At 37.6% G+C, this 27908-nt stretch overlaps 4 protein-coding genes across 6 annotated transcripts; 3 read left to right on the forward strand and 1 right to left on the reverse strand.

The window, feature by feature from the left end:
* Window positions 1-26: 26 nt before the first annotated feature.
* On the forward strand, window positions 27-3925 carry LOC100248420 (phosphoinositide phospholipase C 6). Of its 2 annotated transcripts, none has more exons than XM_010659970.3 (9): window positions 27-873; window positions 1017-1213; window positions 1309-1444; window positions 1533-1775; window positions 1852-2072; window positions 2158-2275; window positions 3019-3171; window positions 3246-3332; window positions 3413-3925. In XM_010659970.3, the coding sequence occupies exons 1-9, from the start codon at window positions 544-546 to the stop codon at window positions 3704-3706; spliced, it is 1779 nt and encodes a 592-aa protein (XP_010658272.1). In that variant the 5' UTR covers window positions 27-543; the 3' UTR covers window positions 3707-3925. The 2 variants fall into 2 exon arrangements, with proteins under 2 accessions (XP_010658272.1, XP_019079768.1); XM_019224223.2 differs by having other exon boundaries at window positions 3438-3553.
* Window positions 3926-5940: 2015 nt separating this feature from the next.
* Window positions 5941-13128, forward strand: LOC100241574 (phosphoinositide phospholipase C 2-like). The gene is made up of 9 exons (XM_002269913.4): window positions 5941-6419; window positions 7358-7554; window positions 8335-8470; window positions 8543-8788; window positions 8880-9112; window positions 9877-9994; window positions 11959-12111; window positions 12241-12327; window positions 12514-13128. Exons 1-9 carry the CDS (start codon window positions 6102-6104, stop codon window positions 12805-12807), a joined length of 1782 nt encoding a protein of 593 aa, XP_002269949.1. The 5' UTR covers window positions 5941-6101; the 3' UTR covers window positions 12808-13128.
* Window positions 13129-13140: 12 nt separating this feature from the next.
* Window positions 13141-22632, forward strand: LOC100260296 (NF-X1-type zinc finger protein NFXL2). Of its 2 annotated transcripts, XM_002271203.4 has the most exons (13): window positions 13142-14516; window positions 14605-14718; window positions 14799-14854; window positions 16097-16163; window positions 17117-17209; window positions 18292-18377; window positions 18502-18664; window positions 18805-18978; window positions 19246-19436; window positions 19598-19679; window positions 21130-21336; window positions 21863-21952; window positions 22033-22632. In XM_002271203.4, exons 1-13 carry the CDS (start codon window positions 13371-13373, stop codon window positions 22189-22191), a joined length of 2628 nt encoding a protein of 875 aa, XP_002271239.1. In that variant the 5' UTR covers window positions 13142-13370; the 3' UTR covers window positions 22192-22632. The 2 variants fall into 2 exon arrangements, with proteins under 2 accessions (XP_010658271.1, XP_002271239.1); XM_010659969.3 differs by lacking the exon at window positions 14605-14718 and having other exon boundaries at window positions 13141-14516.
* A 1767-nt stretch (window positions 22633-24399) lies between these two features.
* LOC100243297 (putative serine/threonine-protein kinase-like protein CCR3) lies at window positions 24400-27187 on the reverse strand. The gene has a single exon (XM_002271986.5). It carries the CDS (start codon window positions 27024-27026, stop codon window positions 24648-24650), a length of 2379 nt encoding a protein of 792 aa, XP_002272022.2. The 5' UTR covers window positions 27027-27187; the 3' UTR covers window positions 24400-24647.
* Window positions 27188-27908: the final 721 nt, after the last annotated feature.

Here is a 27908-nt window from a genome sequence, read left to right on the forward strand (position 1 = left end):
CAATTGTTGTCATTTTCATCGGCATTTAGTACTAGATTTGAAACCATCAATACCTAATCTCGGAACATAATCAAGTATAGAATTGACTTTTATTATCTTATTTTTCTGGTAGATTTATAATTATATCATTTTATTACTTCTCATAATTATGTTTGGATAGGGTTGCCTTTTCTTCTGGGAAATGTTTTCCTTGGATCTATTATTAGATTATTTATTGTATTGGAATTGGATTTTTCCAAATCTTCTCATTTCTTAGTAAAAAGGAAAAGTTTCTCACCATTTTGGTATTCATAGTAAGTTTATTTGAAATATATTTTGTTTACTTAGAAATTTAAAAGAGCGGGAAACCTCGACGGCCGTGACTCAACGACCCGATCCACACAGAAATGAGAAAACAACAATGTCAATAAAATAATAATAATAATAAACGCGTCAACGATCGACCTATAAAGACTCCGAAATCCAAGCAACGTCCGAGGAATTCCCAGAAACACTGAATTTTCACATTTCCCAAACACAGTTTCCGTTGACAATTTTGATGAGATGAAAACCCACAATTACAAGGTGTTTAAGTGCTTCAGCAGGAAGTTCAAGATCGGCGGAGTGGAGCCTCCGCCATATGTTAAGCTTATTTTTGCGAAATATTCCGGTGGAGGGACCCACATGGGGCCCGCCCAGTTCCGCCGCTTTCTGGCCGAGGTTCAGGGCCAGGAAGGTTGCACGGTGGCGGACGCCGAGAGGGTCATGGAGGAGGTTGCCCGCCGGCGGCACAACCACATTGGATTGACCGAGCATCAGTCTTGCGCCCTCACACTCGATGACTTCTTCCATTACCTCCTGTCCGATGATCTCAACCAAGCCATCAAAACCCAGGTCTTGGTTTTCTCTATCTTTCGAAATTCTCGCCCTGTTTTGCTGTTTGCTTCCTGAGAAAACACAAGAAAAAGAAAAGAAAAGAAAAGAAAAGAATTTCTTGATTGTTAATTTAGCTGTGTTGATGGATAATCTGGTTTCAGGTACACCATGATATGACTGCTCCGTTGCCACATTATTTTATCTACACAGGTCATAATTCATACTTGACTGGAAATCAAATCAGCAGTGATTGCAGTGATGTGCCAATCATAAAGGCCCTGCTAACAGGCGTGAGAGTGATCGAGCTCGATATATGGCCAAATTCCACCAAAGATGATATTCAGGTTATTCATGGAAGGTACCACTTAATTCCCAATTCGGATCATCTTCTACTATTAGAACTCTTCAGGTTTTTTTACAGATGAAGTGATCTCATTATCTGAATTATTCTAGGACACTAACAACCCCAGTGACCCTCATCAAATGCTTGAGGTCCATAAGGGAGTATGCTTTCATCGCCTCTCCATACCCTGTGATAATAACTCTAGAAGATCATCTTACACCCGATCTTCAAGCTAAAGTGGCAGAGGTTAGATTCATGTTGTTCATGGATTTAAATTTCGAAGCAAATTTTTCTGTTTGTCTTGTTTCTGATCAAGAATTGGTCTTTCCTCTAGATGGTTACTCAAACATTTGGGGATATGCTGTATTACCCTGAGTCCGGATGCCTAGAAGAATTCCCATCCCCAGAATCATTGAAGTATAAGATTATTATTTCGACGAAACCACCAAAAGAGGATGTTGAAGCCAAGAGAATCAAGGGAAAAGAAAATTCCTCGCCAAGGGAAAGGGATATATGTGAAGAATCATCGCAGAAGGAGGTGTCTGACCTACTAGCTGAACTGGAAGCTGCAGAGAGGGTGAGAGATGAAAAAAGAAACATATCTGAGCACAATTTCTGATGCTTTGCCTCACTTCAACTTTGGTTTTTGGTAGGAGAGTGAGAGCTACGAGTATGAAGAGAACAGCACCAGTGATGGCAGGTCAGGCCAGTCAGAGACGCCTAAATACAAGCTCCTAATCACAATTCAAGCGGGGAAGCCAAAGGGTGGGTTGAAGAATGCCTTGAGGGTTGGGAGTAACAAGATTAGACGTCTTAGCTTGAGCGAACAGGCGCTTGAAAAGGCTGCTGCCTCTCATGGAACCGATCTCGTGAGGTACTCATTCAACCATTCCGTCCTGCATACCTGCTAGTAGTTTGCCACTGTTATAGTTTAGATTTCAATATTATGCCTTTTCTAGGTTCACACAGAAGAATGTTCTGAGGATATACCCTAAAGGGACGCGAGTTAACTCATCAAATTACAAGCCAATGCTCGGGTGGATGCATGGAGCTCAGATGGTGGCATTTAATATGCAGGTTGGTTCAAGTTTCAGGTGCTGTGGATGAGAAGCTTTACTTTATAGTTCTCTTGATTTTTCCATTAGTATCTCTTCCTTGTTTGGTTAGTATCAACTCTCAACCATCAACAACTGAAAATTACTGCAGAAAGAATGCTTTTGCTTTCTTCAAAGTTATTATTAGCAATTGCTTTTCCTTTTCCTTCCTTCACAAGTTTCAAGCAGTGTTTGCTTAGTCGTATGCATTTATACAAGCACATACCTATATGGTAAGGTGAAGTTGTCTTTTGTAATGATTCTCTTCCTTCTGTATAGACATTATACGTTTGAAGCTCAATGGGTCCTTTAAAATGCGTCTACATAATAGTTAAGAGGAATTAATTACTTGTATGCTGTGAAAAACTTCTCCCCTTATCTGACATGACGAGAATATCATGTTTATATATATAGTGAGTTCCTCATAACTATATAAACGCATTATAAAGCCATGATGACTCATTGGACCTAGAGCGAGAAAGAACATAAGATTACAAATGGGGCATTAGAGCCGATCCCCGTTCTTGTGTGGGACTTCCTTTTAGCCTTTCTTCTACTCTTGCCAGTGGTTGTTTTCTTTCTTCCTTGAGAAGAAATTGATGGAAATGGAGGCAGTGATTCCTTGTCTCGACTTCAGATTCTTGTTGATAAGATTTGATTTATCTAAAACACTTTAACATTTCCTATTGTACTGATATCTGATATGTGAGCGTGTTCATGTAACAGGGATATGGAAAATCACTCTGGTTAATGCACGGGATGTTTAGATGCAATGGAGGGTGCGGCTATATAAAAAAGCCTGATTTCTTGATGAAGAAAGGTCCATGTAGGGAAGTCTTCAACCCTAAAGCAACCCTGCCAGTGAAGACAATCTTAAAGGTGACTCCATCTTTCTAGCTTCAGTATGAATTCTGTCCATAACCTCTCCTTAGTATCTCCCGTCACTGGAACAGGTGGGAGTGTACATGGGCGACGGTTGGAGCTTAGATTTCAGCCCAACACACTTCGATACATACTCCCCACCAGACTTCTACACAAAGGTTTGTTAGACTCAACACTTCACAGTATTTCCATCACAATGTCTTTTTTCAGGTTTACTTACTGCTAAACTACATTACAGATTCACATAGTTGGAGTACCTGCAGATAATACTAAGAGGAAGACGAAGATAATAAACAACAACTGGTTTCCAGTATGGGATGAAGCTTTTATATTCTCATTGACAGTTCCAGAGCTCGCTTTGCTTCGAATTGAGGTACGAGAACATGATAGATCCGAGAAGGATGATTTTGGTGGGCAGACATGTTTGCCGGTCTCGGAGCTCAGGCCTGGGATCCGCTCAGTTCCTCTGTTCGACAAAAAGGGGGAGAAGTATAAATCTGTGAGGCTACTCATGGAGTTTGAATTCTTATGAACTCTACATTGCCTTCCTTTCATACAAATTTCAATCACATTATAGGTCATGTACAAAAAAGAATGCAAGTCTTTATCATTTGATAGTGGGGATTTTTACTTGCTTTATGTCAAAGTTAAATGATAGATTTGAGAGGCATATTATGCTGCGTACCACAGTTTTTGGGCACTGTTTTATTAATTTGGTACCATCATGTAAGCTTTAGATATTCCTTTTACACTTATAGTGTAAATGCGTTCAAAAGCCCTCGAGATTTAATGGCCTCAAGCCATTACAATCAATTTCAAGTGTAAATACTCATGAATCCTATTCTAGGTTAAAAAGGTAGAGTTTGACTATCTATGAATCTGTGTCATGGTAAGGATTTTTTTCACTATGTTTGGTTTGAGGAAAGAAAAATAATAATAAAAAAAGGTAATTTTTTTATGTTTGGTATTATCATGAAAAAAAAAATTAAATATAAGTGAAATTAATATATTTTTAGATTATTCAATCTTTACATAGAAGAGTTAAAATAATAAATAAAAATAACCATTTTATTTTTCAAAAACCAGACATAATCTTTATAAATCTGACACCCATAAATTTTATAGTCCATGGCAAAGACATTGTGTTTATGTAAAAAAAAATTGTAATATTTCGCTTGGACATCCCATCCTGGTTGGAAAAATAAAGTTTAGCCGCCCTTAAACCCGTGGTCCACAAGCGAGATATCATAGATGTGACTAAAATTTTATGGAATCATGACAAAGAACTTTATAACCATGGCAAGGATATTGTCTATGCATTTGTAGTTAGAAATATCCAAAATGTAACCACCTATAAATTACATGACCAACAATAATGACATAATTTACATATCAATAGCGTAAAATATATGTCCTTTGGTAGCTACTCATGAATTCCTTGATCCATAAAAGGATCTCGTGCCTATATTCATAGTTGAAGATATAATGATGAATACGATTATGGAGGAACCATGTGACTATCAATCAAAACATTATGCCTATAACATAAAGATAAGCACAATCATAGTTTATATCTCTTGAAAAGAGAATGAGAATATCATCTCTCACATATTCGCAAATATATTTTAAAATTTAATGCCAAATAGGAATAATACTTGTTTTTATACCGACGCTAATATAAATACTTTTTGGGCATTTCAAAAATGAAAAGGAAAAAGGAAAGAAATGAAGCACAATCATGTAAGTTCTTCTACATAGAAGTCATGCTTTAGTAGCCAAAACCAGGTGTAAAGTAGTATCACAACGAAAATTAGGATGAGAGAATCACTTTATCCTTTGATTTCATATGAGGAAAGGTAGAAATGGACAAAAAAATATAAAAAATAAATGCAGAGGGTGATGGGGAATGAGCTTGTGGGTGGTGGACACCTTCCAAAGAAAAATCCCATGTGTGGGCTCTTTATTGTTTGTCGGTAGGTCTCTGCCTTTACTACATGATTACCGAGTTTACACTATGTAGTGCGTTTTTATAATAAACTAGTTAATCAAAGAAAAAGAAAATGATTCCTTTCCCATCTCACAAGCTTTTATTTTCTCAATTATTATACAATATTTTTTTTTCAATTAATTTTTTTAAAGAGGATTAATTAATTATTTTTAAGATTTGATAGAACTATTTCAAAAGAATGATATTAAAAAAAATTAAATAAGAATATCAAATATATTACTCTTCCTTTAGTATTCTTGGCTTCTTTCGTCTCTCCTAACCAATCAAATATATAAAATAAAATTTGAGGTCGTTCTTAATCTGATTTTTATTTTTAAAAAGTAATTTTTATATTTAATATTTAATATTTAATTATTTTTTATATTTAAAAATAAAAAATTATTTTATCTCTTTTTTTATTTTGAAGAATAAAAAAGTGTTTTAAAAAATAATTATGAAGGGATTTAACTACTCATAAATTTATATACGAATATCCAAACTTAAAATTTAAAATAATAATTTATATTTTTTAAAAAAAATGAGAATTTCATCTTCTTTAGAAATAAAAAAGGTAGCGCAACAAGTAGCACGTTGTGACCTATAGGGATTTTGTACCTCAAAATTCATACCTAATAAAGTCAAATCAAACTTATAACTTAATTAAAACTCTAATTAAACGTGGACCCTTCACCATAGATAAAGGTCAATTCGGGCCGGACACTTGGTTGGGCCAACGTGGCACAACAAAACAGTCAAGGCGGGCCCACAACTATCGTGAACTGTGGGCTGGCCCCACTCATCCAACCCCAATCATTCTGGGCTCAGCCACTCTCCTGAACAAATTTATGAACCGCAACAACCTCTCTCATTTTCCTCGAGAAAATCTCCATTTTCTCTGCTTTCTCTCTCTAGATTTCTCCGTCTCTGTCTAGTGTCCGCCATGTCCAAGCAAACTTACAGAGTCTGCTTCTGTTTCCGCCGACGCTTCCGCCTCACCGTTTCGGAGGCGCCGCAGGAGATCAAGGAGTTGTTCGACCGCTACTCCGAGAATGGGATGATGAGCATCGATCACCTTCAACGGTTCTTGATCGAGGTCCAGCAGGAGGAGAAAGCTACTGTTGAAGATGCTCAGGCCATTTTGGACAGTCTTCATGAGTTCAAGCATCTCAATATTTTTCATCGCAAGGCTCTTAATCTCGAAGCATTCTTTAAGTACCTCTTCGGCGACATTAATCCTCCGCTCTCGACTGCTCTTGGGGTAATTCTTGATTTTCGTTTTCATTTTTTTTTTTTCTGTACTGTGTTTGATTGTGAAGAAATGAAAAAGAATTCAGAATCTGAGGATGGAAAAAGGTGCTAAAATTAGCTCAAATGAGTTGAAAGACTTGCGCTGGGCTTGGTTAAGTGGGATTTTCTATTCTTTTTTTTTTTTTCTTTTTTTTTTTGTAGGGTCCTAAATTGTGAATATAATTCAGTTTAAAATTTTGATATTCTGGGAAAGCAAAGGGCGTCTTTATCGTTTGAATAAATTCGTTAGATGTGTTGATCGAGCTGATTCAATTTCCGTTAAGCATACGAGGTGTTCTTATGGTAATACTGGCTTGGTTTAGTTCGATCTGCTTTCAATTATCTGTCTAATTATTTGCATTCCATTTTAGTTGTTCTTGCCTTCTTGGTATAGTTGGTTATTGGTGATTGCCGTGCTATATTCTTCAATATTGTGGTGGGCGAAAGGCAAAATTTAATTATTGGTTCTTTTTCTTTAAGATCGAAGTAATGGTAATGATCTATTTTTACTTTTATGGAGGATGTCATGGGAACTGCTTAGAATTAGGCATTATGCACTCATTTGTGTAAGCAACTCATAGTAAAATCCTAAGGATTCGAGGCTTGTTAGACAGTGCTTTTCACAATATCCAAATATCTAACCCATTAATTGATGGGCATTTGATTTTCTGAAACATGTTTAATTTCACAATTTCTCACTTCTGCGCTAGAAAGTTCACTATTAGTTCGATATGCAGATCAAGTTAGAAAATGGCTTTTTAGTTGTTCACAGAACTTGCGGTGAAATGTAGGGGAGATTTGTTAAATTGTTTCAGTTGCATCCTCACCTCAATTGATATTATTTTATTACTACAACACTTCACGGTATATTTCGTATTGTATATTTCATAATAATTTTCCTTGTTCCAGGTGCATCATGATATGACTGCTCCATTGTCTCATTATTTCGTATATACTGGCCACAATTCCTATCTGACAGGGAATCAACTTAGTAGCGACTGCAGCGATGTCCCCATCATACATGCACTGCAGAGAGGCGTAAGAGTAATTGAGTTGGATATATGGCCAAATTCTACAAAAGATAATGTTGATGTTCTTCATGGAAGGTATGGAGTTAATATGCAAATGACAGTCTACCTGAAATATGGCATTGCTTTAAGTGTGGTCCGACTTTTCTTGGATGCTAATAGAACTTTCCCTTCTGTTGCTGACATAAAAACATCCCTTTCCAGGTCTTTGGATACAACCCATAAGGGTTTGCCCGTTCTTTGTACATAAACCTTTGTGATGATTTCGCGCAGTTTCAGTAGTTCTTCCGCTTCCATGACAAATTCTCCGGCTTGTGCCTCATAAAAAGCAGCAGCCGGTTGATGGATCATTACTCTGATGATATAACATAATAAATGATTTCTCTATCTCGTATGATGAGTTATTTAAACATTGGGATATAAACTAACCTAATGCAATGAATATTTTCTTCACAAACAGTTTCGCAATTCCTGTCATCATTTTGAATATAGACATGAATTTCCATCCAAATGTGGTGACAAGTTGATTGATACAAGCAACATATGTTCTAATTTTGTTTACTTCGGCTTTGGATTTGATGTTAGCAATAATGATTTGAATGTGTTTGTTGTAAATATAATTTGTACAACAACAAAACTGAACTAAATTTCAGAATGTTTTGAGCTGCTCAAAATTGAGTGGCACCTTAAACTTGTCAAAACAGAAATCCATGTCTTATGACACTATTGCTTCTCTAAAATTTCAACTACCAATTAGCATTTTCTCATTGTGAAAATTTTCTTTGACCTCTTTAGAGAGATCTGAATATGCATCACCTGTCCTTATTTCTATTTTAAGTCTTGGTTTTCTTCATGTAGGACACTGACAACTCCTGTGGAACTTATCAAGTGTTTGAAATCTATTAAGGAGCATGCCTTTTCTGCATCTGAATATCCTGTTGTGATAACTCTAGAAGACCACCTCACTCCAGATCTTCAGGCTAAAGTGGCTGAGGTCAGTATTTGAATTTCTATAGATCTTTTGACCCCTCATTGTTTTATAATTCATTATCATTTGAATTTCTAGATGGTCACTCAAACATTTGGAGACATACTGTTTACTCCCGGCCCAGAATGCTTGAATGAATTTCCCTCCCCTGAATCTCTGAAGAAACGGATTATTATATCAACAAAACCACCAAAAGAATACCTCGAGGCTAAAGATGTGAAGGAAAAAGAGAATGATTCACAGAAGGGAAAGGAGTCTGCAGATGAAGAAGCTTGGGGAAAGGAAGTTTCAAACCTTAAACCCAGTACTGTAGCCGTTGATGAGGTGCATGAAGATTCTGGATTTAATTTGGGACCCCTCTGGTTTGTACACATAGTGTTGATTCCTCCATTTCTGACTTAGCATCTTCTAACAGAGTAACTTGGAAGAAGAAGAAAATATTGATGAAGAAGATCTTGATGAAGGAGATCCCAAATCACAGCAGAATGCAGCCCCCGAATACAAGCGTCTGATAGCCATTCATGCTGGGAAGGTGAAGGGGGGATTAACAGAATGGCTCAGGGTGGATCCTGATAAAGTGAGACGTCTTAGCTTAAGTGAGCAAGAGCTTGAAAAGGCTGTACTAACTCATGGAAAAGAAATTGTCAGGTACTGTTTACAATCTTTTAGCAAGCTTTGTGTAAAACATATCTTGTTTGTTTGTATTCAATTTATCCCTGTTTGTGCCATAAGTGTAACACAATTTATTTTTCCTAGAACAATAACTCAGCCCATTAGCTGATATTCATGCAGGAGGATTACAAAGGCTTGCTTATAAGATTTCAATTTTTTTCATTGCATATTTCAAATGATGTATTCCTGTTTGTGGCATAAGACTGAACAGTTCATTTTCCCTCTAACAATAACTAAGCCCATCAGCTGATATTTATGCAAGGAGGATTAGAAAGGCCCGCTTAGATGATTTTATTTATTTTTTCATTGCTTGTTTCAAACAAATGCAAGTACCTACCTTGATAGGTTCCAGAGATGATATACAAGAAGCAGCTGGTGTCATCCATGTGAAGAATGTGAAGAGAGGTGAACCCTAGTATTAGAGAACTTATCAACGATTGACCCCACTTTGATGATTATTGCTATTTGGTCGATCACATGACTAACAATGCTATTGGTCATTGTCAAGAATGGATTCATGTAATGGAGTTACAATTATTTGATTGAGTTAAACTTTTTTCATGAATATGTCTCATGGGGGGCATCAAGATATGGGTTACATTCTCCCTTGTGTATATTTTGCCTTTCCTGTATAACAAGTTTTGACTATACATTACTTACTATATATTAATTACTATAGATTTGTATCCTAACCATCAAATAACAAAGTTTGTCATATTCTGATGGTTGGCTTGCTTTAGATTTACCCAACGGAATTTGCTGAGGGTGTACCCAAAGGGTATACGTTTTGACTCTTCAAACTATAATCCAGTAATTGGATGGATGCATGGAGCTCAGATGGTTGCATTTAATATGCAGGTTAGGTTTTAGTTTCTTTATCCAAATGTGGTTTTGTTATATGTACTTCTCAGAGCTCATTTATGTATAGATCTTTTTGTCATTTATGTATTTATTCATCTGAAAACTAATGGTTAAAAAGAGAAGATGTTGGATGAGATGTTACAAAATTACCATGCTTGATAAGCAGGCAGTGTTAAGGCCTTGTTTCTCTGTTTCTTAAATGAGGTTCCACTAAATTGAAATTATTGTATAGAGATTCAGTATAGTAAAAAATGTTGATACATAGCTGCTTATATAGGAAATAACATAGGTAAGGCAGTGCTAAGTTAGGTTTATCTTTCAATCTTTTTTACTTTCATCCCATTTTTACCCTTTTTGTTTTCTGATAGGGGAGTCAAATATATCTTTCTGTGCAGTGGCAATAACTCTCATGAAACAGTTGCTTCACCTTGATTCTGACACAATGATGAATAAGTCAAGGAGAACTACATTGTGGACCATTAAGTATAAGATATTTTTAATACCTATCAAAAAAAAAGTATAAGATATTTTTAATGTTAGAAATATTATTCACCTATCAAAAAATGTTAGAAATATTCTTTAGTGCCAAATAAAGGATTAAAGCAATTTTATTTGTCATAAATGCTTTAATAATAATTTATGATTTAAAAGAAATCTAAATAAGATAAGCCCTTGATGCATTTGTTCAAACCATTCCTTTAGGTGAGCTTTAAAATCTGGGCCTTTCATTTCTTTAAAATGCTGACCAGACTATAGCATAGAGCACTTTTTTGGGAAAGCTATTAAGACGGGGCACACTGGTTTTCTAAAATATATCAGACAGTGAAGAATGAATGTCTCTGTTATGATGATTTTTATGATCTCTGGCTATTATTGTTGTTAGCATCATGAGTCCAAATTTTCACTCTCTCTCCTATAAAGATCTATTTGTTGCTATAAACCACAGCTTGGTTTTAAAAATAGCAAAATTAGACTATACAAAATTTAGCTACAGATTAATTACTTCATTTTACATTCAATAAATACAGTTTGGATTTAAGGATCCTTTTCATAATGATGCAAATGACATAACATGGAAAAGAAGACCATTGATTATAGAACTAACTCTTTTACATCAGAACACTCACAATTTTCCTAATGATGGAAGTAAAATATGGAGAAAAAAGGGTAACTAATTAGAGAACTTACTCTTTCACATTAGAACAATCAGAATACCTATTTCTATTAAGAAATTGTTTCATCAGAACCAATGGAGCCTAAATAGATTTGTAGTTCTTTCCAGAGATATAGAAAATTAACTTTTGTTGAGGCAAATTGTGTTGAAAGACAATTAAAGGGTTTTTGAGGGCCGTATGCGGTGGCCAGTGGGATGTGAAGGCACACAATTGGAGTCGGAATCACTTTCTAATGCTAAAATATTTATGATTAGCATGCTGCAGTTGAATCATAGCAAGATTAATGTTGGAAATTGTAGCCACTTTTTTCTTATTGTACTTTTTTAACCTTATTCAGATTATGTGTTTTTTGTTGTTTAGCACATAACTTGAAAGAAAAGCTGTTGAATTCTCACATGCAGCTGAATTTGGGAATGTGAATGCATTTTCTGGCATACTAGGTGCTAATGCAAATAAAGCTATGCTGACATATGATGCTATCATATGCCTAGGCAGGTTCAACCCTGTCAATAGCTAAAAATGGGCCTTAGGAAACTTCCTAAACAGTATGAACATTGTAATTTGTACCCTTAAGGAAGGACAAAAATTTTGTGCCCTTTTGCTTCAGGTTGATACAAAAATATTGATAGCAACAACTGCAAGATATCTTTGTTGTACAAATAAGTTGTTTTTTATGATACTTTTGTCAATATAAAAAGCATGTTCTTGGTCACACCTTTAGTTGCAGACTGTGAGATATCAGTTTTTACCTCTGCCTAATATCAAGAAAGGGTTTTCCTCTGACAGGGATATGGTAGATCACTCTGGATAATGCATGGAATGTTCAAAGCCAATGGTGGGTGTGGTTATGTGAAAAAACCGGACTTTCTATTGAACAATGGCTCACATGATGGGGTCTTTGATCCTAAAGCTAAGTTACCAGTGAAAACAACTCTAAAGGTGACTACAGTAATGCCCGGGCTACTGTCCATAGTTCCCTATGCCTATTGGCTCAAGTGCCTCTTGTGTGTGTATATATATATTTTGCATCCGTCTCTGTAACTGATGTTAGCTTTGTTACCAAAACAGGTAACTGTATACATGGGGGAAGGATGGTATTTTGATTTCCGACACACACACTTTGATGCATACTCCCCTCCAGATTTCTATGCTAGGGTAAGTTGATATAGTCTACCAACATATTTTGAATCTTCACCTAATATCCGTTTTTTTTTTTTCTCTTTTTTCATTCCATGTGAGAATCCCCTTTCTTATCTGTTGTCATCAATTTTGGGCATACCCAGTTGGTGTGGGTCTCCAACTAGATATCTCACTGGAGTCTGAACATTCTGTACGCTGCAGGTTGGAATAGCTGGAGTTCCTGCTGATACCATAATGAAGAAAACGAAAACACTGGAGGATAACTGGACCCCTAATTGGGATGAGCATTTTGAGTTCCCACTTACAGTTCCTGAACTGGCTCTTCTTCGCGTTGAAGTTCATGAGTACGACATGTCTGAGAAGGATGACTTTGGAGGCCAAACATGCCTACCCGTGTCTGAGCTTAGAAGAGGGATCAGAGCAGTTCCCCTCTTCAGCCGCAAGGGGGATAAGTACCCGTCTGTCAAGCTTCTAATGCGCTTTGAATTCGTGTGATATGATTCCCACAAACATCATCCCTGCTTTCAATTGGTTTGCTTCCACCGTGAGCTTGTATCTACTATTATTTCTTGTTGCTCTGTGTATGTATGTATATATGATATATGTTCGGGTCTACCATCTTGTATTGTATTGCAGCCATCAACTGTCCTATGTAGTTGACTTTTAGTATACTAAGAGAAACTGCCACTATGAACCGGTTTCCCCATTATATTGTATGGAGCATTGGGTTGTTTCCGACGAAAGAGTTTGAACAGATTTGAATTTGTCTTAAATCTGAATAAAAATATATTAGGAAGTGTTTGTTTCTTTGGAAAAGGCTGGTGTCAAGATTGTGGGGATGAATCAACCTCCTTCAATGTTGTTTTTTTAAAGAGACTAAAAGAAATTGTTGTCTATGGTTATAACAATAAAATAAATATTTTTGATTATTATTTTGCATTGATATTTGATAAAATACTGGCTTCGTGTGTACTAAAAGCTCAGTTTGAATTTGGGCTTTCGTTTGTATAAGAGAGGCGTGTGAGTGACAGTGGAGTCTAGTCCCGGGCTTTCACCAGATGGCTTCAAGGACCCACCAACCACCGCCACTCTCTCTCTCGTCGGATTCAGATACCGATTCCGAGGGAAATTCCGGCGGAGTAGAGACTCTCCGGCACGGTGACCTCTCGGACTCTATCTTCAAATCCTACATTCAGATCACAGGTCGTTCATCGCCTGATCTCTCGAAAATCCAATCTTTCCTCACATCATCGCGCTCCGGGGCTCTGTCATGCCTAATTTGCCTGGAGCGGATCCGGCCGTCTGATCCCACCTGGTCTTGCACCTCCGGCTGCTTTGCCGTCTTCCACCTCATCTGCATCCAAAGCTGGGCCCGCCAAGCCTCCGACCTCTCCGCTTCACGCGCCACTGCACGCCTGTCCGCCGATCTCTTCCCCGCCGCAGCAGCAAAGGCCATTGAAGACGCCGCCTGGCACTGCCCCAAGTGCCGATTCGAGTATTCTAAGGCCCTAATCCCCAAAGCTTACTTCTGTTTTTGTGGTAAATTACAAGACCCACCGAGGGACCCGTGGATCTTACCGCATTCATGCGGCGAAATATGTAATCGCCCACTGAAGAACAATTGTGGTCACTATTGTTTGCTGCTCTGCCACCCTGGCCCCTGTCCATCCTGCCCAAAACTTGTACAAGCTCGTTGTTTTTGTGGGTCTGTCGAAGATGTTCAGCGATGTGGGTTCAAGAAATTTTCGTGTAAGAATATTTGTTCCAAGTTATTGGATTGTGGGATTCACCGGTGTTCGGATACTTGTCATGATGGCCCTTGCCCTCCTTGTCAAGCTCGCAGTGTTTATCGGTGTCAATGTGGAGAGATAGAAGAAGAGAGGGAGTGCTGCGATCGGGTCTTTCGGTGTGAGGTCCCGTGTGGGAGAGTGCTTGGGTGTGGGAAGCATGCGTGCAGTAAAGGTTGTCATTCGGGTGAGTGTGGCCAGTGCCCACTTCAGGGAAGGAGGACATGCCCTTGTGGGAAGAGGGTGTATGAAGGGATGGCTTGTGATGTCTCGGTGCCACTCTGTGGAGCCACTTGTGATAAGATGTTGAGCTGCGGGTTTCATAGTTGCCCGGAGCGATGCCATAGAGGCCAATGCATTGAGACTTGCAGGACTGTTGTCATTAAAGGATGTCGGTGTGGGAGCTTGAAGAAAGAGGTACAATTTTTCTGTTGTGCTTACTGAGAAACTATTTGCATTGTTGTTTTACATATGGAATGGCCAATTTAAACTGAACCTAGAATAGGTTCCTTGCTATCAAGATTTGGCATGTGAAAGGAAATGTCAGAAAGTACGAGATTGCGGACGCCATGCTTGTAAACGCCGATGCTGTGATGGGGATTGCCCACCATGCTCTGAGGTCTTCTTTACTCTTGGAACCAGGTCACTTCATTTCTTCACAATTATTATATGTAAATTTGCTAAAATTTTGTATTGCAGATTTGTGGCAAGAGGCTTAGATGTAAGAACCACAAGTGCCCTTCTCCATGCCATAGGTATGTTACCTTGTAGTTTGTTTGTTGTATCCGAGAGGTTGAGCTTTAACTACTAGTTAGGGAAAAAGGGGGAACTTCCAAGCAGTTCCATTGTGTTCATTATATTTGGTAATACTATATTTTGTGTTTTAATGCTATCATCTCAGTCTTGTCATTTGGGTTCTTTTTGTGTTTAGCATTTTCATATTTTTGTCAATTGTAATATATCATTTTGACATACCTTTGTATCTAAGGACGAATCTATAAGACTAAAACCGAGTCATGGAGATGTTTTTATTCTTTTCAATGTGAATTTTTTGGGATCTTTGATGTCTTGGCCATGTGGTGCTGTAGCTAATCTGTTGGGATGTCAGATGAACACAACACATCACGTGACGAAAGTGGTAAGAGAGCATTTGGAGCCTATAAAGAAAAAGTTAAGATAGCATTTGGAAAACTTTGTTACTGAAAGAATCATGAAGCTTGTATTTGGTGAACACATGACATAATTCATTCTCCTACGATCTACCAAACAATGGATCACATAATAAGAATGATGTTTTCTAAATGTAAGAGTTGTATTCTTATTTATTAGTCTAAACAACTCAAAAAAAAAAAAAAAAAAACATAACAAAAAAAAAACACCTATTTAACCATTCACCATTCAAGTGTGAAGAAATAGTGGTGGTGGTGATGGCAAGAGTAGTAGAAACAGTGTCCAAAATAGTCAAGACAGGTCTGATGATGATGGTTGCCGTGGTGGCAATGACCATGGAAATGGTTGGTGGCATCGAGAACTATGACCAAGGTGGATGTAATGGTGGATGCTGCACAGAAACCTATGGTAAGGTGGGGGCAGTGGTGTTATAGCAACAACTGTGGTGGTGGTGGTGGTGGTGAGATTATGATGGTTGTAGGCTTGTAGCAGTGTTATAGGTGGTGTTACTGTGTTAGTGGGAAGGGTGGCGCTGGTGGTGACAGGTAGTATGACTGTTAGACTGTTATTTTGCAATTTGTATGACAAAGAGACAGGGCCTAAAGGAATTTCATATGAGAAGTTAGGCATTGTAATTTTGCACTTCAGCTGTTTGAGCACCAGTGTAAAGTATTTATAAGAGCTGCTTTGTATTACAAATAGTTGAAATTTGCTGATTTATGTTATAAATAGTTGAAATTTAGCTGACATTAACTTATCTTTATCTTCTAGAGTTCTGTATTGTTACCTGACACACTGTATGATGATTGTTAATTTTGTTCTTGTAGAGGTCCCTGCGCTCCTTGCCCTGTCATGGTGACAATTTCATGTTCGTGTGGTGAGACACATTTTGAGGTGAGAGTTTTGTTTCGTAACAGGAATTGAATGAGTTGTGCTAATCATGTTGGGATTTTTATGAATGGTAATCTCTTGGGGTTTTGTCCTAACCAGAGTCGAGCCATCCTTATATTTTATTATCAAGGATGTAAGCATCATTTTCTTTTAAACCTCCTCCTGGATTTGTATGAAAGACAGTTTACATATCAGGAATCCTCACACTTGGATCCTCCGAAGCATTAGAAAAATTGCAGACAGGATAATGGATTTTTCACTATAGATTTTTTAAGTGTATATCATTGTAGTTTCTGCAGCCGCTTTCCCAAATGATGGATTACATAAAAATGGAACTAGAATGATGAAGTGAACAAATGTTAGGTTGAGAACTTTATATTGTTTTTCTAATGAAAAAAAAAATAAAAAAATTGTATTGCTTTAAAACTTGACCAAAATGTGATGTAGTTTTCATTGTATTGTAACTGAGACATGCCACTGTGGAAAAGGTTGTCCATCTGATGCAGTTTTTCCATTCATGGGTTCTGAATTGCACACTCAGATAAATGTTCGAATATATTTTGGTTCTTGCAGTTAAGTGTGATGATTACATGTCTGCTTTGGACACATTCAGATAGCTTGGCTACCTCTTTCTTATGGTTTTTTAGTTCTCTTATTCTGAGATCCCATGACATGATTCTGTTGTGTTTTTTATGTGCCTTACATATTTTATTCCACAACTTAAAAGTATTTTGTGCTTTTTTTGGAATATCTCATCTGAATATTGGTTTTTCAATATGCTTCCATTAAATTAGTTTTTATTTTATTGCAGTATTATTGCTGAATATTTCTTGTATACATAGTGTGTACAGGGTTGTGTCCCTCTTATGTTAGGCACTTTTCAATCCATAATCTTTATTTTCCTATATAATAAAAATTATTAGTGCTGAATGTTTTTGTCATGAGTATTTTATCAGGTTCCTTGTGGTACTGAAACAGAACAGAAGCCTCCAAAATGTTCCAAGTTATGTCACATAACTCCTTTATGCAAACATGGATCAGATTGTAAGGTACTATTTATCAAACATGGTCTGCTACAGAGATTGGTTAATTGTTCCAACCAGGGATATGTGATAGTTTTCTACATTCATTAATTATTCAAAATGCATGGGGATAATGATAGAATTATTCTCTAAATTTGGAAATTCATTATTGTGAATGACCTATAAAATTGCTTTTTTATTTTTTTTAATGGCATGTCCATACATCCTCAACCTCAAGCACACTTATGGAATTTATGGAATTGATTACTTTGAGATTCCCCTACTTTTAATCCCCCCCAACTTGTAATTTATGTGTATGCATGTGTAAAAGATTCCTCTATTATAATTAAAGAGCTGGTTTTGATATGTCTTTGCTACTTGGTTGTGTATTCATTCCCCTAAACTGGAAGTGAAGGCAAACACCACACTTGTCCTGAATTTTATTTTAGTTGAAAATTTTAAATAAGCTATTACAACAACAATTCATTAGAGTTAGATTTCCACCTAGTAATCAAGTAACACAACAAGAAAAGACCGAGTGCAGTAAAAACAAAATTTAGCTCTATCAGTATAGTACAAAAGAAAGAAACAAAATATTTCTTGAAGGAAAATCAAAATAGTGAAGAAACAAACCTGTTTTCAGTAGAGAAATTATCTTTACCTTGGAGGAATTTTTGTGCTAGGGGACCCCTAAAGAAGACAGTTGCAGAAATGTGGAAATAAACTACCCACTGCTGCAATTTGAGAAGTATTAGATGGGGAATTGTTTGTTCTCCACACGGATATTGCAGGAGGTGGTTTTTGCTTTTAAATTATTGTTTTTCTATTTTTTTTTTCCTTGGTGTAATTTAGAAATTAAGGACGTAGTTTGTTCCTTTGAACATTTTGTGTAAATTTGTTTCTTTGTGACTGAATGGGACACCACTTAATGTCCTATACTAATAGCAACACACTTTGATTTTTTGGAGCATTTTTGAAAATTTGTGACCTTAATACCCTCATGTAGCCCTTGTGAAGGAGAGAAATAAATATTATTGTTCATCTTGTAATACATACGATCCTTTGTTGAAGAGGTTTTTTGGTAATTATACATGTGTATTTTTCTCCAGCCACATCGATGCCATTATGGAGCTTGCCCCCCATGTCGACTGCTATGTGAAGAAGAATTCCCATGTGGCCATAAGTGCAAGCTCAGGTTTGCAATATTATTCAGTTCTTAAATGTCATGTCAAATTTCCAGAGTTTGTTCTTTCCCTACAACTAATATTTCTTGCCCTTTTTCATTTTTCCTTTTTCCATTTCTTTATTAAAATGTTCAGGTGTCATGGCCCTAAACCACCACCTAATCCTGAATTCACATTGAAACCTAAGAAAAGGAAGTCAAATCATCAGGCTGAAGGGACTCCTGGTTCACCATGTCCTCCTTGCTCAGAACTCCTTTGGAGGTCTTGTGTTGGCCAACACATTGGCACAGAGAGAATGGTTGGTTTTATATCCTCTTACAAGCAATATATGGACATCTTCAACTTTCATACCTTGTTTGCTTGCTTGCCTCTAAGGTTTTACTATACTACAGTATCATTTTGCCCTCAATTGTTTTTTCTCATTTTTCTTCTGTTCAGATGGTCTGCTCGGATAGAAAAAAATTTTCTTGTGAAAATTTGTGTGGGAATCTTCTTCCTTGTGGCAATCACTATTGTACTAAAACTTGCCATGCCCTGATGAGCCAGTTTTTAACATCAGTTCAGAATCAAAGAGGCGAGTCCTGCGAAGATTGCCATCTACCTTGTGAAAAGGTATTGACTCTGCATTTTTTCATCCCATCCTACTGATGTCTTGTTGATTCTTCCATTTATATGCACAATTGTCTTTCTTGCTTACTCTCTTCATCCCTTATGTTGGAGAAAACATGTTATAAATAGTTGGCATTTGTCACCATGCTACTTCTAGGCTCACAAAAATGAAGTTTTTTCCTTCAGGATATTCTTAAATTTATCAGTTTCCTATCAGGAAAAATCTTAGACTCATTAGTTACTTCAATTGTTTTAATTTTCATCTTTCAGGAGAGGAGGCCCAAATGCCCACATCCTTGTCCATCACCATGTCATCCAGGAGAATGTGCCCCTTGCAAAGTGCTTATAAAAAGATCATGTCATTGTGGTTCCATGGTCCATGTTTTTGAGTGCTTGTATTTCAACAGCTTGTCAGAAAAGGAGCAAATGACTATTCGGTCTTGTGGTGGACCCTGCCATAGGTATTAGTTGCTCTTCATTCTCATTTGGTAAAGCTTTATATTTTTTGATTGAAAATCAATATTTAGTTCAAATTTGAGCTATTTTGTAATACTATTGGAGGGCTTGTGTACAGTGCTCCATTCTAGTGAAACTTAGCATTTCTATGATATTGTGGATGCAGAAAGTTACCCAACTGTACACATCTCTGCCCAGAGACTTGCCATCCTGGTCAATGCCCATCACCTGATAAGTGCTCTAAAAAGGTACTATTTCAGTGTTTATTCTTACCTACTTTTTCCTTTTTCTTTTTGAATAACCATTTTGACTCCAAATATTATGTAAAAGGCCTGTGATTTCTATATATTTATTTACATCTGAAATATTACTCTGTTAGAGTTTTCCATACTCCATTTAAGAGAGAATAATTTTATTTGGAAAGTAGATGTTTCAGTGTCCTGCTATATAATTCCATAATGTGGAGGATCTTTTTCAATGCTTAGATCCTCAAACTGGGATGTGAAGAAAAAAAAATTTAGAAAATACAATAAATAGGATAAGAATCTTCACTAGTGAGTATTATTTCTGGAGGCACTGCTTGTGGAAACTTGCAATAATGTTGTTTAAATTGGCTTTTTGAAAGCCAAAAGTTCTTCCTTAAGCCCCTTAAAAGTGTCTGCAGGTGTTTGGGTAAGTTTATTAAAAAGGTTTTGGGCTAAAAAGAGGCTTTAGCAGAGAAGCAAGGATAATGTTGCTTCTTCTGGAAGCCCTGGGAGTTGTTTTATCTTTAATGAAACTTTCAGAATAACAAGGTTGCCCTTTTTAAGATCATGTGCTTGGTTCATTCTAGCTTCTAGCTAAAGGCAAAAATTTATTGCAGACGAGGTCTTAGTTTTCTTGCATGTCATCAAGGACCTGGTCTCCTCCCTCTCTTCTTCAGTAGTAAAGGAGCTCTCATTCAGTAACTAGTGAGAATAATCATTGGAAAATTAAATTCCTAAATTATCCCTTAAGAAGTTGTTTATTAAGAAGGACTACTCCAAATCTGCTGTATTAGAGGAGATGATAAACTTATAAGATTAATCCTTACTAGTCAGTCATACAGTCTTACCTCAAAATTGATAAGAGACTAATCTTATTCCTTACTAGGCTGTTATGGTTTCCCAAGAACATGTTTGCATGTATACATATTTCTTGAGGTTATTGTTTATCAAAAAAAAAAAATATTTCTTGAGGTTATTAAGCATGTTCTAGTTTCCTTTGTATAAAATAAGCAAACAAACCACCTTTTTCAGAGGCAATGCATTTCTTCACTTTATGTAAGTTCAAAAACTAAGAACCCATTTCTGAACTAATTACATAAATAATTCTACCTTTCCAAGTGTTGTAATTGTACCTTATCTCACCATAGTAATGATGTAATGGAGTATTTGAGGAGCTAAAATATATGAATCCCCTGAATAAAAGAAACACACACACACACAACAAAGCATACACACAAATATACATATCCCATATGTGGTTTAGAGTCTGGGATTCAAGAAACTATAACAAGAGTTGTACTACTTCATCTACATGATTTGTGCAAATCTTGCTAAATATACGGATGTCGTTTCATGTCCAGACTAGAATCATGAATATGTGGAATACCAAAAATCATACTTTTCACCTATTTAGTCTTTACTTAATTTGTTTTGTTAACTCTTCCTTTGCAAGGTAACTGTTCGCTGTGGATGTCAGACCTTGAAAAAGGAATGGCTATGTCATGATGTTCAAGCAGCCTATCTCAATGTTAGTTGTGATCCAAAAGATGTATCTAAAAATCAATTTGGACTTGGACTTCTTCCTTGCAATTCAGAGTGTAAGAGTAAAGTGAAGGTGGTTGATTCAGAATTACAATTACGTAAACCAAAAGTTGTGGAGGTAATGCCTTTTAATCTCAGAAAGATTATTTAATTTCTGCTGCATTATTCATTTTGCTAGGTGCTTAATTCTATAAGGTTATATTTAATCTTTGGAGAAGGATTCCCTCTGTGTTACACAGCCATTGCATGTCTAATAAAAGATAAGAGTGCACACTGTTGCTTTATATTACCAGAAATTGAAACTAGGGTTGCTTCTGTTTCTACTTACTAGTTATCCCTAGCAAATAAACAACTTCAAGCCAACAATGTGGGCTATGCATGATTGCACTTGTTTTTCTAGTAAATTTTTTGGTTTTCTAATCATTATTCCCTGTATATCATCAATATTCCTCAATCGGAATTCATCTTCACTGTTTTATGGGCTAAGCATCTGCCTGCTGGTGGAGAGGAAGAGAAAACTCAACATTCATGTGCTTTAATTTATTACTATTACATTATGATTTTATTTTACATACATATGCAAAACTATTTGCTAATTAAGCTCTGCTGGGCTGACCTAATGTCTTCTTACAACTCTTTCAAAGCGGAAGGAGCCACATGTCGAAAAGCATGTACCAAAGCGTAGAAAAAGACGGGAACGGGTACAAGAAGTGCAGCAAATCTCTAGACTGCAGGTTTGTGTTGTCTTCTCTAGAAAAAAAGCAGTTTCAGCTACTTCTTTGTTTGCTTATCAGTAATTGTTCTTTTTGAACAGAAAATTATTTCCACCACATGGAGGCTTCTTCTGTATTTCACCTTTTTGATGGTTCTGATAGCAGTGACATATTATGGTTACAAGGGTCTCTTGTGGCTCTCTGACTGGATGAATGAAGTTGAAGAGAAAAGAGAAAGAAGAAGATACCCGCAAATCTGATCCTGCTTAAACTATTTCATACTGTAGTCTGAGTTTATCTGCATGAGGTTGGTTCATGGAAATCCCTAGGACTGATCACTACCAGACATTCACATTATTTTTTCACTTGGAAAGAAAATGATTACTCACCAAACATATTCAGGAAAAAAAAAAAGAAAAAAAAGGCTTTGTCACTCGTTGACAGAACAGGATTTTGCCTTGTGTATCATATAGCATTGTTATTATTTGATGCCAACTCATAAAATAGGAGATTAGTGTTTGTTGGCACAAACTCTTGTCCATATGGGATTTGTTGATTTTAGACTTGGATAGAATCATTCAAGATGTTTGTTTGTGTCACTGGTTTGACGGAACCTTACAAGACCATTGTGTATAAGGAATCATCGACTATTTAGTCTTGCTTTGAAGATAACATAGCATAGCATTGCTTTGGGGCTGAAATGACTAATTTAGTACAATAATCACTTTCCTTTCAGTACAGGAAGATATATCCACCGACGGCATCCTTGTGATTTCTCTGTGGATGAATCATGACTATTTAGTCTATGCTTTGTGGATAACATTATAGCATATTGCTTTGGGGCTGAAATGACTGATTTAGTACAATAATCACTTTTCTTTCAGTACAGAAAGGTATATCCACCGACGCCATCCTTGTGGATGAAAAGGTAACCGGTTCATATCACAATAATTGCTGGTTTTTGGGTTGTTAACTCAATGCTGCGATATTATGTTGTTTCTGTTTAGAAGTATACCCTTTGTCCCAAGGGGGTTGGTAAAAGGATGTTTTCACAACATATTCCAGTATCGTTTCAGACTTGTGTGCTTCATTATCATACAGTTGACTGCATTGGTATGCAGGGCGTTGGTAAACGGATGTTTTCTTAATATGTTCGTTTGGATGCATGTCATAAATATATGATTGACCGTTCAGGTCGCGGGTTTTCCTGGAAAACGTTGGGCTCCTTCAATTCAATTAGGATGGCTGAAGCCAAAGTTGAAGCATAAAACGCTATTTACCCACATGTCTGTTTGCAGCCTCCCGACATGTGTTTGATTTTGTCCTCTCCCAATCTCCTTGAACTCCTTTGTAAAGTCCATAGAACATCTGAATGCAGCAGAAGTCCATGAGGTGTGGTTGAATTTCAGTCAAAAGTATGGATTCTGGAGATAAGGTGAAACAGCGTGAATAAAAACTTTGTATATGTCTAGTATAGGTGGATCTTAAAATATTGCCAAACCCCTGTCATTTCCTGAGTTTACTGACAGCCCTTTTGACAAGAAATGGAATGGTCGGTTGTGGTTGTATCCATGTGATGGTTCTCACTGTTGGTGGTGGGTAGTGTTTATTTAAGCTTGAATTTTTACACAGTTTCCACCGAACCCCTTCATAATAATAAATCAATGAATTGGAAAGAAACAGAGGGAGGAAGGGAGGGGGTGGGTGACCCACCGGCCATAGCCAGGGACACCCACCTTTTCATTTAAAGTCGTCTATACTGTAAAAGAAATTTATGATTTTTATGCAAAATTGGATGGAGGTTTGGGGCAATACTATGATTTTGATGCAAAATTGGATAGAGGTTTGGGGCAATACCCATTGCCCATTTCTTCCCACAGCTGGATTCAATGCATTTCCATTTAAAGTCCACAATAGGGTCAAAAAAGTAAAGCATCCGGACCCTACACATGGGGTTTTCTAGATTAAACTCCCCGGTCTAATGTTTGAAATTTCAAAGTCAAATTGTATACTAACCACATCCTTTTTTTTTTCTTTAAAATAGGGGCTGGACCACACCCCACAATTCCAAAGTGAAACTTCTCTGGGGTCTATGTGGTCCTCTGGCCTCAAAAGTACACCACTGCAAACCAACCCCAATAAGACATTAGCAAAGCCAAAATGATGACATACACCTTTATGTTTTTCATCCACTCTTTGGTCACACTGCTCCAAAATGCTCCAAGCCGCCAAACAAAACAGAAAACTTTTCTGGGTCATCCATCAATGGCACCCAATGCATATCTACAATACTATAATTATTAAAAAAAAAATTAATACATTGAATAAATCATGTGGCGGCTTTTAACTGGTTGACACTTTTTATTTGAAAAAAAAAAAAGAAAAGAAACCAAATAAAATAATCTTGGTGAGTAAGCAAATAAAAAAGGTTGCATATGAAGAAATGAGCAGTGGAATACCTTGAAAGATGAATAAAAGTTAATAACCCATTTCTTCTTGAAAAATAAATCATGTAAATCCTCAACCTGGCTGAGTGTTAACAAAACCCTACACTACAGCTCATGTTAGATCGAATCCCCTAAACTTTACAATCTAAAATACTATAACCATCTAAAATCATCCCTCAATCAAAAAGAAAAAGAATTAAGAATTGCATAAAGAAAGCTTCTTTCTTTTTTCTTTTTTCTTTTTTGGTTGGTTTCTTTCTTCAGGAATTTCAATCTGAAACAATGGAAATTGTGCCACTAGAGATGCTGCCATGGCTGTCTTCACAGAGAGCCAATGCACGTTCCAAATTAGCTACAATGTCAGCCATGGTTGGCCTTTCCTTCCCCTCCAAGTTCACACAATGCATTGCAGTGTAAGCCACCAGCTCAACCGCCTCCGCTTCATTCGTCTGCGGTGGCCCAACCCTCGGATCCAAGACCTTCATCAGTTCTCCGGCAATAATTGCCGGCACTGCAAAGTCCACCACACTAATGGGAGTCCCCCCATTTTCACCATCCTTGAATATCGCTCTCTTCCCTGTCAAAAGCTCCAGCAAAACAACTCCAAGCCCATAGACATCGCTCTTTGCTGTTAATACATTTAGTCCATAGTACTCAGGATCAATGTAACCAACTGTTCCAGCTGCCTTCATCGGCCTGAAACTATGGCTGGAGTCTGGCCCCATCAGTGACAACCCAAAATCAGACACTCTAGCAGTCCAATTGGCATCGAGCAGAATGTTGGAGGACTTGATGTCTCTGTGAATTATAGGCGGGACTGCATAGTTATGAAGGTATTCTATCCCCCTTGCAGCATCTAATGAGATTCTGATCCTCAACTTCCATGAATTCAACACATTACTACTCTTTTCGATATTGTTTTTGTCATGTAAATGATCATAGAGCGCACCATTTTTCATGTACTCATACACCAAAAGCCTTTCATCCATTTCTTGGCAAAACCCAACAAGCCTGACCAAATGTTTGTGGTGAAGCCGCGATAAGAAGGCCAATTCAGAGTCAAATGCACTCTCCTTCTCTTGAAACTTCTTGGTCTTTAGACCAGTCTCGCCTCTCTTGATCGCAACCTCACGACCATCAGGTAATTTTCCCTTGTACACAACCCCAAAGCTGCCTGCTCCAATCTTGTTCTCCAGGGAGAAATTATCGGTGGCTGCTGCAAGCTCTGAGAGAGCAAACTCCTCTGCCCTGTCTGTGTGTTTTGATGAAGTCCCACTCCTCTGACGCCTCATTGCCCGCGAGCTCTGGCGCCTTATGGTCAAAGATCTTGAAGGGGGGCTACTATTTGAGTTTGCACCACCATTAGAATTGCCTCGAGCAATTGTTGGCTGCACAGAGTTGTGGATTTTCTTGTGCCCACAACAAACTCCAGTCCACAAGCAGTAAATTATGGTGCAAATGCCCGAAAAGGCCCCGACTGATCCAACAATGGCAAAAGCTAATAAACCCCTTGATAAAGCCCTGGACGGAGACGACGGTGGAGAAACTGACGGCGGTGACACCGGTGATAATGGCACCGGCGACCCTGGTACCAAAACTCTACAAGGCTTGCAAACAACCTCAGAACCGTAACAGAGGTATTGAGACCCAGGATAGACACACTCACAAGAAGAAGACTGAACGCAGGGTCCTGGAAGAATGATGGATAAAGGCAGAGGGCTCAATCCAAGCCCAGAAACAGAGCTACTAGGCCATCCAGGACCCCAACAAATTATTGAATAATTAGTTGTTATCAATCCACAAGTAAAATTCAATCCAGAAACAATGGATTCAAAAGAAATACCATTAGTTGCATTGGTTGAGAACTCTCCTCCACCACCCCAACACACAACTGATCCATTAGATTGCCGAATGGCACAACTATGATTCTCTCCAAGCGACAGATTCGAAAACTCATAAGCTGAACCAGAAGGAACATTCAACTGCCCTGAATCGTTACTCCCTTCACACAACAAATACCCAGTTGTGTTCAATCCACAAACGTGTGAACCGCCCGCCATAATACTCAACATCGGAGTATTTCCAAACTCTTGTTGAATTTGATTCGCAATTGTGTTACTTCCCCAACATTGAACGGTTCTATTATTAACCAAAATACCGCAGGAAAATCCTAACCCAGATGAAATTGAAGAAAATTGACTGGACTCAGACAGGGAACTCGAGTTTTCACCTCTCCAGCACTTCACAACTCCGGTACCGTTTACCGTCGCGCACACCTGATCGTCACCCACTGCGAGATTCTCCAGCAGAACTGTGTAATTGAAGTAAATTCTTTTCGCCACGAAGCTAGTGTTCCAGCAGAACAGGGCGAAACCCCCGGACCTCAGGCCGCAGAAGAAGTCCCGGCCGCCGGAGATGGACGAGAAGGAGGAAATGTTGGGCTCGATGGAGATGGTTTCGCCGCCCCGGTAACACTCGATTCTCTGGTACCGCTCCCCGGCCACGACGCCGCAGACCGCCCCCGAGCCGTAGCTGACGGCGAGAGTGGAGCCCGAGCCCAGCCCATGAACCAGCGCCGGAGAAGAAACCGCAGCGATGACAACGGTGACGACTGCTGCGACGGCGACGGAGAGGGGTGTCATCGTCATCTGGTGGAGTGAGGTATAATGGCGTAGATGCACCCTGGTTCAGTTCCCCTCATTGGGGGAGATGATGTAGAGAGAAGCGAAGATCGTTTTAGAGAGAGAAATAGATTGCAGGTTCTGTTTAAAAGATTGCATTTAAGAGCGAGAAAGTAGAGAGATAAACAGATTCAATTCTTCTTTTTTTCCCCTTTTTTTTAAAAAAAATATTTGAAAAACAATATTCAAATGAAAATTTCCTTGAAATACCAGCACTCGCTAGCCACCTCTTCTGCAAGTAACCCACTGCCACGTACTCATAAAAATTGCCACCTGGCAAAACTAAGAAACCTAATCTCAACTAACACCCTGATTGGATGATATTCGTCGGAAAATAAAAAATCAATATAAAAGCTACAACAAGGTTACCCATTCTTATCATTCATTCTTAATCATTAAATATAACAAAATAAAAAACACCGTGAAACTCATTCTAAATTATTAAAATTAAAAAAAAAATTAATTCTTAACATTAAACTCAAGCATAACGAAAACAAAAAAAATTAAATCAAATTAGTTAAGTCAATAAATAAAAGGATTAAATTGAAATTGATTTTCAGGATATTAAGAAAAAAAAAATAACGTAAATGAATTGATATCCAGGCCTAACGTGAGTCATTAATTAAAATCTAATTTAAAAAAATTAGTGGTGGCGTTGAGTCCGCCAGCCAGGGCCCAGGGGGAGTTTCGTACATGGTTCGATCGTGGCTTTATCTTAGTTCCAATGGGTCAAACACGTTTGGTTGGACCTTACCCAAAAAATAAATTAATAAAGAAATAAATAATTTCAATTCCAACGACATTCATTCCTAACCATTTTTTGAACCACAATTACAACCCATTTTTTAA

This window comes from Vitis vinifera, chromosome 13, assembly GCF_030704535.1.
Source record: "Vitis vinifera cultivar Pinot Noir 40024 chromosome 13, ASM3070453v1".
Classification (NCBI taxonomy): Eukaryota; Viridiplantae; Streptophyta; class Magnoliopsida; order Vitales; family Vitaceae; genus Vitis; species Vitis vinifera.

Coding starts and splice junctions, on each gene's coding strand:
- LOC100243297 (XM_002271986.5), bottom strand. CDS start 27,026: ATGACGATGACACCCCTCTCCGTCGCCGTCGCAGCAGTCGTCACCGTT.
- LOC100260296 (XM_002271203.4), top strand. CDS start 13,371: ATGGCTTCAAGGACCCACCAACCACCGCCACTCTCTCTCTCGTCGGAT. Junction 18,665..18,804: donor ACATTGGCACAGAGAGAATG/GTTGGTTTTATA, acceptor TCTTCTGTTCAG/ATGGTCTGCTCGGATAGAAA. Junction 18,979..19,245: donor GCCATCTACCTTGTGAAAAG/GTATTGACTCTG, acceptor TTCATCTTTCAG/GAGAGGAGGCCCAAATGCCC.
- LOC100248420 (XM_010659970.3), top strand. CDS start 544: ATGAAAACCCACAATTACAAGGTGTTTAAGTGCTTCAGCAGGAAGTTC. Junction 874..1,016: donor ACCAAGCCATCAAAACCCAG/GTCTTGGTTTTC, acceptor ATCTGGTTTCAG/GTACACCATGATATGACTGC. Junction 1,776..1,851: donor AACTGGAAGCTGCAGAGAGG/GTGAGAGATGAA, acceptor GGTTTTTGGTAG/GAGAGTGAGAGCTACGAGTA.
- LOC100241574 (XM_002269913.4), top strand. CDS start 6,102: ATGTCCAAGCAAACTTACAGAGTCTGCTTCTGTTTCCGCCGACGCTTC. Junction 7,555..8,334: donor GTTGATGTTCTTCATGGAAG/GTATGGAGTTAA, acceptor TTCTTCATGTAG/GACACTGACAACTCCTGTGG. Junction 8,471..8,542: donor TTCAGGCTAAAGTGGCTGAG/GTCAGTATTTGA, acceptor TTGAATTTCTAG/ATGGTCACTCAAACATTTGG.